The sequence below is a fragment of the Diabrotica virgifera genome, chromosome 1 (genome assembly GCF_917563875.1).
Source record: "Diabrotica virgifera virgifera chromosome 1, PGI_DIABVI_V3a".
Lineage (NCBI taxonomy): Eukaryota > Metazoa > Arthropoda > Insecta > Coleoptera > Chrysomelidae > Diabrotica > Diabrotica virgifera.
The window spans coordinates 290,747,524-290,759,907 of NC_065443.1; the positions used below are offsets into that span (position 1 = coordinate 290,747,524).

General features: G+C 31.3%; 1 protein-coding gene across 4 annotated transcripts in view; it reads left to right on the forward strand.

The window, feature by feature from the left end:
* LOC114329750 (zinc finger protein 697) overlaps nt 1-12,384 on the forward strand; it is a 63,913-nt gene that overhangs the window by 41,470 nt on the left and 10,059 nt on the right. For all 4 annotated transcript variants that reach the window (XM_028278946.2, XM_028278950.2, XM_028278949.2 and 1 more), the window contains 2 exons: nt 458-649; nt 4,998-5,282. In XM_028278946.2, the coding sequence (XP_028134747.1) occupies nt 458-649; nt 4,998-5,282 (477 nt within the window). The remainder of the gene's footprint in view (nt 1-457; nt 650-4,997; nt 5,283-12,384) is intronic.

Here is a 12,384-nt window from a genome sequence, read left to right on the forward strand (position 1 = left end):
CACTTCTACATACGCACTTCACCTTCTAGATCATAATCATTCTTTTAATGAACAGTTTCAAATTCTGCATATTCAAAATAAAGGCCTTAAGCTATCTTTATTAGAATATATGGAAATTAATAAATTGAAAAATACAGATATAATTCTCAATGACCAACTCGAGACAAACAGCTCCCCACTCCTCAACCTCTTCAGTTAAAGACTTTAAAAAGGCAAACCCATAGTAATCTAAATCACTTGAGAAAGGCACTTTGCCGAAACAGCTGTAGTCACATAGTTATAATAAATTTTGTGGAAGTATAGAAAACAAACGTTTTCATTGTTTTATTGTTAGATAAAATGAACTTCCATCAAGTAACGGTCGAATCCATCAATTATTAGTCAGTACAGTAATCTGTTTTCTTACCAAGCAACATAAATAAAATTTGTTTAATTTATTTATATCTTAACATTTTAGGTGTGATACTTGTGGTAAAGGTTTTCTTGGTGAAATGAACTACAATTGTCATTTATTGACCCACAAAGATGATGAACTGCCACACGCGTGTCCATGTTGCGACAAGAAGTTTTCAAATCCTCTTCATGTCAAACGTCACATGACTATCCACACAGAGAATATCAATTATTCGGAAAAATACAAATATAAAAGGTAAGAATGACATGGTAAGCAGATCCATTTACTTTGTTTGTTATTATAGTCCAGGGAAATAAGCAAGAGCTAGACCATGTTTGGGACACTGAAATATCCAGGTAATAGCTGACTATTTTTTTAGTTATTGTAGACCTATAGACCAATATGCTCCCTCAAAAATAACAAATCTCCAGGACCTGACCATATTCATACTGAAGTGCTAAAACTCTTATGCAAAACGGATAACTCATTCCTAGAAACCCTAACCACACTTTTTAATAATATATACAACAGCGGCAGAATTCCGGAAAATTGGTTACAATCAACCTTCTTGGCCATTCCTAAAAAACCAAACATTGTGTGACCAAGATAGACTGATACGCCTAATTAATCATATCCCCAATGGCATACATAACAGAATCTACAACAAGTGTGAAATCGGTGAGTCACAATTTGGTTTAAGGAACGCTTTGGGCACAAGGGAAGCAGTGTTTTGTCTTCAAGTATTAGTACAGAGGTGTAGAGATATGAACAAGGATGTCTACATGTGCTTTCTAGATTACTCGAAAGCCTTTGACAATGTGAGACATGACCAACTAATTGAAATTCTACAAAGCATAGGAATTGATGATAAGGACATCCGAATTGCGACAAGTCTCTACTGGAATCAGACAGCCAGGGTAAAAGTCGGCAATGAGTCCACAGAGAGCATTGATATTAGAAAAGGTGTGCAACAGGGATGTGTTCTCTCCCCTCTCCTTTTTAATATTTACTCTGAACAAATTTTTAAAAAAGCACTGGATGAAGCAAACAAAGGAATAAAAATCAGTGGAGAATTGACAAATAACATCCGATATGCGGACAATACAGTCGTACTTGCCAGTAGTATCGATGAACTTCAGTATCTTATGGACAGGGTACAAAGAGCGAGTGAAGAAAGAGGACTTAACCTCAACATAAATAAAACAAAATGGATGCTGGTCAGCAAAACTCAAAAACCTGCCAGACAATTGAAAATAAAAAACCAACTAATTGAACACGTTGACTTGTATATATACCTTGGAACAGTCATCAACTCGAAATGGGATCAAACAACCAAAATACGATCTAGAATTGAAAAGGCCAGAGCAACATTTAACAACATATTCACCCATTCCAACATATCTCTCCCACTAAAAGTATGGCTGCTAAAGTGCTATGTATTTCCAGTCTTGCTGTATGGCGCAGAGGCATGGACACTGACGGAAACATTAATGAGAAAGCTGGAGGCATTCGAAATGTGGGTGTTTCGACGTATCCTCAAAATGTCCTGGACGACTCACACCACCAACGTAGATGCGCGGAATGGGAAAACAAAAAGAAATCTCTTTCACAATTAAGAAACGGAAACTTGAATACCTCGATCATATTATGAGACATGATAAATATTATATACTCCAACTGATAATACAGGGTAAAATAGAAAGCAAACGCGGACCCGGAAGAAGAAGGACTCATGGCTTCAAAACTTACGCCAATGGTTTGGATTAACATTGATCGAGTTCTTAAGAAACGCCGCAAACAAAATTAAAATTGCTATGATGATAGCCAACGTCCGCAACGGACAAGGCACATGAAGAAGAAGAAGAAGACCTATAGAATGAAAACCTATGGGCCATTCCACGAACATACGCCTGTTTTGGATTACTTCGACAACGAATATTTTACTGTGCAACATAAGAAGTAAGAAAGCAAATGGCGCTAATAATTATTCGAATAAACAACAATGTAATTTGCAATTTACTTTCGTTCTTCTTATTTTGCACAGTAAAATAATTGTTGTCGAAGTAATCCAAAACAGGCGTATGTTCGTGGAATAGGGCATACCCGTCTTCTGTCTAAAGTTCGCGTCCGTTTTTTAATTATTAACGATTTAGTGTAAAAAACGCGATTTTTTGAACTCCATTAGAAAGCTGAATAGTTTACATAAAATTACAAAATTTAAATTTTAAGACATTGAAAAACCTTCAAAATGCCGATTTTTTAAAGTTAAAAAATTAATTTGCTGCTGTGCAAGCTGCAAAATAAGTGAAAATCGATATTTGTTTAGAACTTTAACTAAAACTACTTTAGAACTTTAGTGTTTTGAACAAAGTTGGGCATTGGGGTACTTAACAAACCCTCAAAATTTCAGACCGATGCATTAATTAGTTTAAAAGTTATTCTCAACTATTTTCAATGGGAAATAAGCCACAATTTTACCAAAAAAATGATTTTATTAACGTTTCGACGCCCATTATTAAAAGTTATTCTATTTGTTTATCCCAGAAACTTTTATTTTGCAATAACATAAGACAAAAAATAATAAAAAACGATAAAAAAATTATCTAATATAGTCAAAAATCCTAATGCCAGATTTTTAAAATTTGGTAGTTTTAGGTACATTTAGAATAATTCGTCTGTAGAAAAAAAAACTTTTTTACATATTCGAAAAGCTGGTATTTTACACGAATTTTTAAAAATGTAGTTCACATGGAGACTAGTCGTGGTAAGTGAAGGGGGAGCTGAGAACGAGTTCAAAATCTAAAAAAGCAACTTAAAACTACTATCATTTTCTATATGTCGGGATCTACTCAATGGATCTTGGTCTTTCTTTTTTAATTTGTATGTACTTTTTGTGTACCTACATAACAAATTATTAAACAGTCTTATTTGTTTAAACAATTTTTGAAAAAATATTTTTTTTCCAAAAATCCATTGTTTTAATCATACTATCATTATTAAACATAGAAAAAGTTAAGGTATACTTTAATAAATAAATCTTCAATAAATAATTATTTAATAAAAACTATTTATTAAAGTCTACTCTAACTTTTTCTATGATTATTAATGATACTATGATAAAAAAATAGATTTTTGGAAAAAAATATTTTTTCAAGAATTGCTTAAACAAATTACATTATTTATTAATAAATAAATTTATAAACAAATTTCATATTTGTAATGTACTTAGAAATTACATACAAATTAAAAAACGAAAGATCAAAATCCATTGAGTAGATCCGGAGATACAGAAAATTATATTAGTTTGAAATTGCTTTTTCGGTATTTGAACTGGGTGGATTTGTAGGTTCCCCCTAGTAACCATTTGAACCACATTTTTGAAAATTCGTAGAGGGTCTTGGAGGACCTGTGAAGGTACAATGTTTGTGCAAATTGTTTAACAAAAAATACAAATCCCGTTTTTTAAAATGGCATCAATGGAATTCTTTATTTATTATGAACAAATTAGCTGTGAATAAAAAAAAACAAATGGCTAACTTTGGCCCAAATGAACCTATGCTAATTTTTTTTAATTGAAAATTAGTGTTAAAATACTAGCTTTTCGAATGTATGAAAAGATTTTTTCTGCGGACAATATTTTTAAAGTTATTCTAAATGTTTATAAACTACATAATTTAAAAAAATTGGCATTAGGATTCTTGACTTTATTAAATAATTCTTTCATCTTTTTTTTTAATACATTTTGATAGTATCACTCTTCTACTTTCATTTGGCATACGCAGAATTGCCATATCTTCATTATTTTCTGTCTTATGTTATTATAAAACAAAGGTCTCTGGGATAAACAAATAGAATAACTTTTAAACTAACTAATGGATCGGTCTCAAATTTTGAGGGTTTGTTAAGTACCCCAATATCCATCTTTGGGTGAAACCCTAAAATTTTAAGGTAAATTTATTATCGATTTTTATTTATTTTGCAATTTATGAAGCAACAAATTGACTTTTTATATTTGACTTTTGTAATTTTATATCAACTATTTAGCTTTTTAATGGGGTGCAAAAAATCGCGATTTTTGTACTAAATTGTTAATAATAATTAAAAATCGGACGCTAACTCTAGGCAGGAAACAGGTAGGTTTTCTTCCCGTAGGACTACAATAACTAAAAAGGTAGTGAGCTACCTGGATATTTGAGTGTCCTGAGAAAATCCTTATGTTTCTGGACTCTGGACTATTACATACTTCCAAATCTTATATTTCAAAATATTGTTATATCCGAATTATTTTCCAGATCTAATCACAAGTATTTTTTTTTTAATTTTGAAATTACTATATGTATTTATTATAATTTGTATTTTTCTCCATGTGATTTCTCTGGGATGATCGATTTCTATTAATAGGGCTTTTCATTCAGTCATTTGTTTCGAGCTTCTGTCACGAGTCACATAATATTATCACAATGATACAAACCCAAGACGTATGACGTAGCTATATTAATATTATGTGACACATGACAGAAGCTCGAAACAAATGACAATCGGTGATGAAAAGCCCTATAACTCAAATATGCTTTTTGAATTGATGTAATTTTTTTCGTTTAAGATGCAAGTATTGCTACCAAAATATTGCTACCAAAAGCTTTAAGAGCCACATTTGTAAGAACCACGGTTCCTATATGTGTAGGTATTGCCAGGAGTTATTTGAGACTGTGGCAGCTCGGGTTACACATATTAGGTCGGTTCACAATACCACTCCGAAGGCCGGCTTTTGCACGAGATGTAACGTTGCCGTTATGGATTTAAGGACCCATAGGACATCGAAGCACCCTAGGCCGAAAACGCAACATCTGTGCACTGTGTGCGGGTCTCATACTTGGAACATTTCTGTGTAAGTATAAAATTACAGTGGATCCCAAACCCTTTCTTCAGTGCGTCATAGTTTGTCGAATTCGTTCTAACACGTTAAGCTTGAAGTGACAGAAGAAAACGTACGTCTATGATTATTATACTTAAACCTTTGAAAATTATGTATTTTTTTAAGGGGATTTCCATATTAAAGCGACTTATACTCTGGGCTAAGTAGCAAAATACAAGGAAAAGTTATTTACCAGCAATTTTATTGCTGGAATCGAATCTTATGATTCTATATATAAATAATATAGATATGCAAAGTCCGCAGATAGTGTGCTACTTTTTTTATAACAAAATGTTGCCCGAAAATCGTGTTTTTTTTCAATTTTTGCTCTATAACTCCAAAGATTTTAACTTTACACCAAAAACACCCAAATAAAAATTCACTGTAATTAAATTCTGCATAGAGACGTGTTCTTCCCGATTTAGTTCGACGAAAATTTTCCCAGGAAAATGCGGGTTTTTCCAACAAAATTTTTAATTTTCAACTAAAATTTTAGATAAGTAATTGTTTATCAATAATTAAATAACTTGGTAATATAAAAGGTCTTTTCGTATAGATTGTAATTCCAGAAGCTGATGGATATTGAATGAACAGTTTAGCAACAATGGAATTTTTAATTAAAATTTACGTTCGCTATAATAACCACAATAATTATGATACATAAGAATAACTATGATTTTTGTATAAAAAGACACTGTACCTATCTAATATACTTTACAGAATTGAAATTGGACTATTTAAGCGGCATCAGGAATATTTTAAAATTATAAACAATTTTTTGGATTAAAAACAAATAGAATATCTCGGGAAATATTAAATTAAATTAAATAATGAAACCGGTATTGGAAAAAATGCGGCATAACACTTCTTTTAAAAGAAAAAACGTTTAATTGTGATGAGTGGTTCCTGAGATACAACCGGTCAAAGTTGATCGGCATTTATAGCAAAGATATAAAAATAGGATCATAATTTTCGAACCATCACCTTTTTATTTTTGTCCTCTTTCTCCACACCAATTTTCATATCTTTAGAATACTCATAACGTATATTATTTTAATAAAAACTATCGCTATTACGAGTGAAAATAGCCAAAAATAGCAAAATTCCAATCAAAAGTTAGGTTGGAGAAAATGTAACCCTCAAAGCTCAAAATCGGTATACGTTAAAAAAATGCATTTTCCCGGTTTCCCATGGAGCAATTTTCTTCATTCCTTTTTTTGTTCCCAAGTAACTCGAGTAGAGCCATCTAACTAACGTATTATTAAATGTCAAACTTGCTTTAGTTTTGAGAATTTATTTATAAGAAAAAAACTACATATTTTTTCCAGTTGTAGACTTTTTTATATAAACTTACTACAAGTGTACCTTTTAACGTTAAAAACACAAAAACACACATTTGAAAGCTGTATAATGATTTAAACAATCTTAATTTAAACAAATGAAACATTTTTGTTATAATAAATAAATTAATTTATTATAACAAAACAAGCAACTTTGACATTCAATAATGCGTTAGTTAGATGTCTCTACTCGAGTTACTTGGGAACAAAAAAAGAATGAAGAAAATAGCTCCATGGGAAGCCGAGAAAATGCATTTTTTTAACGTATACCGATTTTGAACTTTGTGATTACATTTTCTCCAACCTAATTTTTGATTGGAATTTTGCTATTTTCGGCAATTTTCACTAGTAATATCGATAGTGTTTATTGAAATAATATATGTTATGAGTATTCTAAAGATATGAAAATTGGTGTGGAGAAAGAGGACAGAAATAAAAAGGTGATGGTTCGAAAATTATGATCCTATTGTTTATATCTTTGCTATAAATGCCGGTCAACTTTGACCGGTTGTATCTCAGGAACCACTCATCACAATTAAACGTTTTTCTTTTAAAAGAAGCGTTCTGCCGCTTATTTTCCAATACCGGTTTCATGATTTAATTTAATTTAATATTTCTCTAGATATTCTATTTGTTTATAAGCCAAAAAATTGTTTATAATTTTAAAATATTTCTGAGGCCGCTTAAGTCCAATTTCAATTCTGTAAAATATATTAGATAGGTACAGTGTCTTTTTATACAAAAATCATAGTTATTCTTATGTATCATAATTATTGTGGTTATTATAGCGACCGTAAATTTTTAATTAACAATTCCATTGTTGCTAAACTGTTCATTCAATTTCCATCGGCTTTTGGAATTATAATCTATACGAAAAGAGCTTTTATATTACCAAGTTATTTAATGATTGATAAACAATTACTTATCTAAAATTTTAGTTGAAAATTAAAGATTTTGTTGGAAAAGCCCGCATTTTCCGGGGAAAATTTTCGTCGAAGTAAATCGGGAAAAACACGTCTCTATGCAGCATTTAATTACGGTGAATTTTTATTTGGGTGTTTTTGGTGTAAAGTTAAAATCTTTGGAGTTATAGAGAAAAAATTGAAAAAAAAACACAATTTTCGGGCGCCATTTTGTTTATAAAATAAGTAACACACTATCTGTGGACTTTGCATACCTATATTATTAATATATACAATCATAAGATTCGATTCCAGCATGCTGGTAAATAACTTTTCCCAAAAATGGCCTATTTTCCGATAATCTGCCCAGACTATTATAGATGTATAATTTGTTGACAATTACTATACTCTAAATAGATAACCAATCCATGATGCTCATAAAAATAATTTCAAACAAATGTAATCTATCGTGACAATACTTTCGGATAAAATGACAATTTGTAATTATTCTAACGTGAAATTCACACTGGGATTGCAGTACGCTTAAGATAGGAATGCGCATTCAGTGTTGTCACAGTTCCTGTGCGACGCACTTGAGAGAGCAATCAACAACTGGTGAAGACCGACAACCACCATATATACTTTAAAGCACCCGAAAAGTTAGGGGTCCATAGCCCAAATAGCCCCATAGTTCCAAAGCCCATGGGTATGGGCGCCCATGCCGACAACCCTGTGCGTTTATTCCCCATTAGACATGTATTGCGCTATCTTAGCTGTACTGCATTCTCGGTGTGAATTTCTCAATAGGTTACAAATTTGTCAACGACGTGAATATAAATATTTTATGTCAATGGTATATTCGGACATTGTATAGTGAAATTATTGTATCCTATATTTATTTATTTTTCCTTAAAATATTTTAAATATTAATATTCTGGCAAATATTTATTAATGTAAAGACTGAAATAGTTTTGTACACACTTATGACAACAGGTGAACAGGGAAAAGTGTACTTTTTAAGTGTGTAAAACAAATAATTCCTAGCTGAGCGCTTTCGGCTTATAAAGCCATCTTCGGAGCTATGCTACAATAGAAAGGACTCTAATGAATAATTGATCTTAGAATTCAAAAGTTTAACTTACGTCAAAAGGTTCAAAATACCACTATGAAGAGAGATGGATCCCATGAACGATATACAAAAAATACTTCTATACTTGTGCAGTTTTTTAATGATGGAAAAAATATAGAAAAAAACCTTGTCTGTCTGTTGAAACAATTTTTATTAGACCGGGCCCTGGAAGTACTTGAGTATGCAAAACCTGAGGACCGGCAACTATGTTCGGATTCTTTTACCTGAGATCTTGAACAATGAAAAACTGAATCTTGCCGGAAGGTACGATGGTGCCTCGTTACCCCCTCCCACCCCCTATGGTAAGGCAGATAAAAAGCGATGATTTTTTGCAAAACAAAACATTTTTTGGATCATTCTAAGCAAAAAAGTTACTTATAAGTTTTGTAAAATGCATAATTTTCGAGATTAACGCGGTTAAACTTTAATAAAATCGAAAAATTGCAATTTTTGAACCCGAATAACTTTTGATTACAAAATAAAATAGCAATTCTGCTTGCAGCATTTGAAAGTTCAAGTCTAATTATACTGGTTTTGATTTTGAGCCCGAATAACTTGATTAAAAAATAAAATAGCAATTCTGCTTGCAGCATTTGAAAGTTCAAGTCAAATAATACCGGTTTTAATTATTTGCATTGCTAAAAATTATTTTTTTATTGTTAAACAAAGCTATAAACAAACAGTGTTTGAGCGTTTTGTCGCATGTCCGCACCGCGCCAAGTGTTAAAACCGAATAGTACATTCATTCACGGTTTTTGCTCTAAATTTTAACTAACCGCTTGGATTGACATGAAATTTGGCGTACGTATAGCTTACATGTCAAAGAAAAAAAGTGATATTGTGCCGATGTGTGCTTTTGTCCTGGAGGTGACTTTCACCAAGTCAACACTTTTCGAGTTATTTGCGAGTGAATATGTTCATTTTTCAACAAAATAACTACATTTTTAGGCGGTTTTTCGCAAATAACTCAAAAAGTAAGTATTTTGTCGAAAAATGTTCTTAGCAAAAATATAGCCTGTAAAAAAGTAAAAAAAATAGTGTAAGCGTTAGGTCTCTGGACCTCGTAGAACCAGAGTTATAGCCAATGAAAAATAGATTCATATTCACCAAATTTCAAATAGAATATTTCGAAGTAAAATATCCAAAAAATTAAGCACTTTTTGGGGAAAAACTATTATAACTTTTTTAAAGTGTTTAAAAAAGCTTTATTTCATTTTTTAAATAAAGTTTCTAGCATTAAATTTACGCAAGTTACGCTCAAAATAAAGTTGGTCCCTTTTGTTTTGGCAAAAAAAATCGGGAAGACCACCCCCTAATTAGCAACTTAAATGAAATTATTCGTTACCGCTCCACAAATTATTTTACTTATGTTGTGTTTATATGATCTGTAAGTTTCATCTATTCAAAGTGCTTATTTTTGAAAAAATTTGGTTTTAAAGTAAAATATTTAAAAATTTTAATTTTGAAAAATATGCTTTTTTCAAAATAACTTAAAAATTATTAAAGATACCAAAAATCTCGAAAAACAAAAAAAGTCAGCATTGCTTTTCTGAATCTCATTTATTTTTTTGTTTTTCTGTTAGACAAAAATTGACTAAGATTTGTTCACATTGATTTGTTGATCACATTCGTGATCAGTGACTCGTTCAACCCCTTTTGACTACAGCCCTTTCAAAAATAAGGACTTTAAACCGCTGAAACTTACAGATCATATAAAAAATACATACACGAGTCAAGTAACTTGTGAAGTCGTGACGATTAAGTTCATTTGAGATACTAATTAGGGGGTGATTTTCCCGATTTTTTTACCAAAAAAAAGGGACTAACTTTATTTTGAGCGTAACTTGTTTACTTTTGATGCTAGAAATTTTTTTTATAAAACAAATGAAGCTTTTTTAAACACTTTAAATAAGTTGTAATGAGTTTTCCCCGAAATGTGCTTCATTTTTGGTTATTTCACGTTAAAGTATTCCATTTGGAGTTTGACGAATATGAACTTATTTTTCATTAGCTATAACTCTGCTTCTACTAGGCGTAGAGACGTGATATATTTAAATTTTTTACAGGCTATATTTTTGCCAAAAATGTTTTTTTGACAAAATACTTACTATTTGAGTTATTTGCGAAAAACCGTCTAAAAGCGTGGTTATTTTGTTGAAAAAATGAACATATTCCCTGGCAAATAACTCAAAAAGTATAGACCTAGTGAAAAAAATCTATAGAACAAAAGTTACTTAAAATTAGTCAGTTTGTCCATTTCCGGAGAACGGAACCGATTAGGTAGGATTCCTTGGCGCGGTGCGGACATGCGACAAAAGGCTCAAACACTGTTTGTTTATAGCTTTGTTTAACAATAAAAAAATTAATTTTTAGCAATGCAAATAATCAAAACCGGTATAGTTTGACTTGAACTTTCAAATGCTGCAAGCAGAATTGCTATTTTATTTTTTAATCAAAAGTTATTCAAAAATTGCAATTTTTCGATTTTTTAAAAGTTTTACCGCGTTTATGTTGAAAACTATGCATTTTACGAAAAAACTTTGTTATTTGTCTTATTCCACGCTTTTTGCTTAGAATGACTCAAAAAATACAAAACGATATTTTGTTTTGCGAAAAATCGCTTGTTATCTGCCCTTAAGGTACTAGTACACTTTAGAAGACCAAAACTAAGCATTTTTTCAAGATTTTTTTTCTCAGAACCCTTATTAAAAATGAACATAAAACTTTTTACACATTAATATCTAACTTTTAGAAAGTACAAAAAATATATCTTTTTTCATTTATGCATGTACAATAATATTGTAGAGGGCGCCAAAGTCGAGGCCTCGAAAAAAAGTAGTTCCGATGGCGGACAGTTAATCTCAGGATTGGGATCTCTGAAACAAAAAATTCGTACGGCATTTGAAAAAGGAAGGTCTCTTACGTGACAATTTATCACCGTTAGTGAAAAATTCCGTAAAAATAAGATTTTACGGAAATTTGAAAAAAATTTGTGAAAAAATCGCCCGTTTTTCTTCAGTTTTTCATGGTTAAAAATATTTATTTTTTATTTTTTGCTCAAGTTGTGGTAAATTGTCACGTAAGAAACCTTCCTTTTTCAAATGCAGTACGATTTTTTTGTTTCAGATATCCCAATCCTGAGATTAACTGTCCGCCATCATTTTTCGAGGCCTCGACTGTTGCGCCCTCTATAATATTAGTACACGTGCATAAATGAAAAAAGATATATTTCTTGTACTCTCTAAGAGTTAGATATTAATATGTAAAAAGTTGTATGTTCATTTTTAATGAAGGTTCTGAGAAAAAATTCTTGAAAAAAATGCTTATTTTTGGTCTTCTAATTCTAAAGTGTACTAGTACCTTAACATACGGGGAGGGAGGGGGTAACAAGGCACCATCGCACCTTCCGGCAAGATTCAGTTTTTCATTGTTCAAGGTCTCGGGTAAAAGAATCCGAACTTAGTTGTCGGTTCTCAGGTTTTGCATACTCAAATACTTCCAGGATCTGCACTATAAATATTGATATTTATATAAACATAAATAAACTTCGTCATTTTTGATGTCTCGTATTTCCTAAACCTGTTGACCGATGTAAGCGATTTTTTTAATATGCCTTATTATTTAACAATACCGGTGTAATAATATTGTTGCTAAACAGGTAAATTTTCGTTGTATACCTGGTGTACGAATCAAACTGTGTTTTT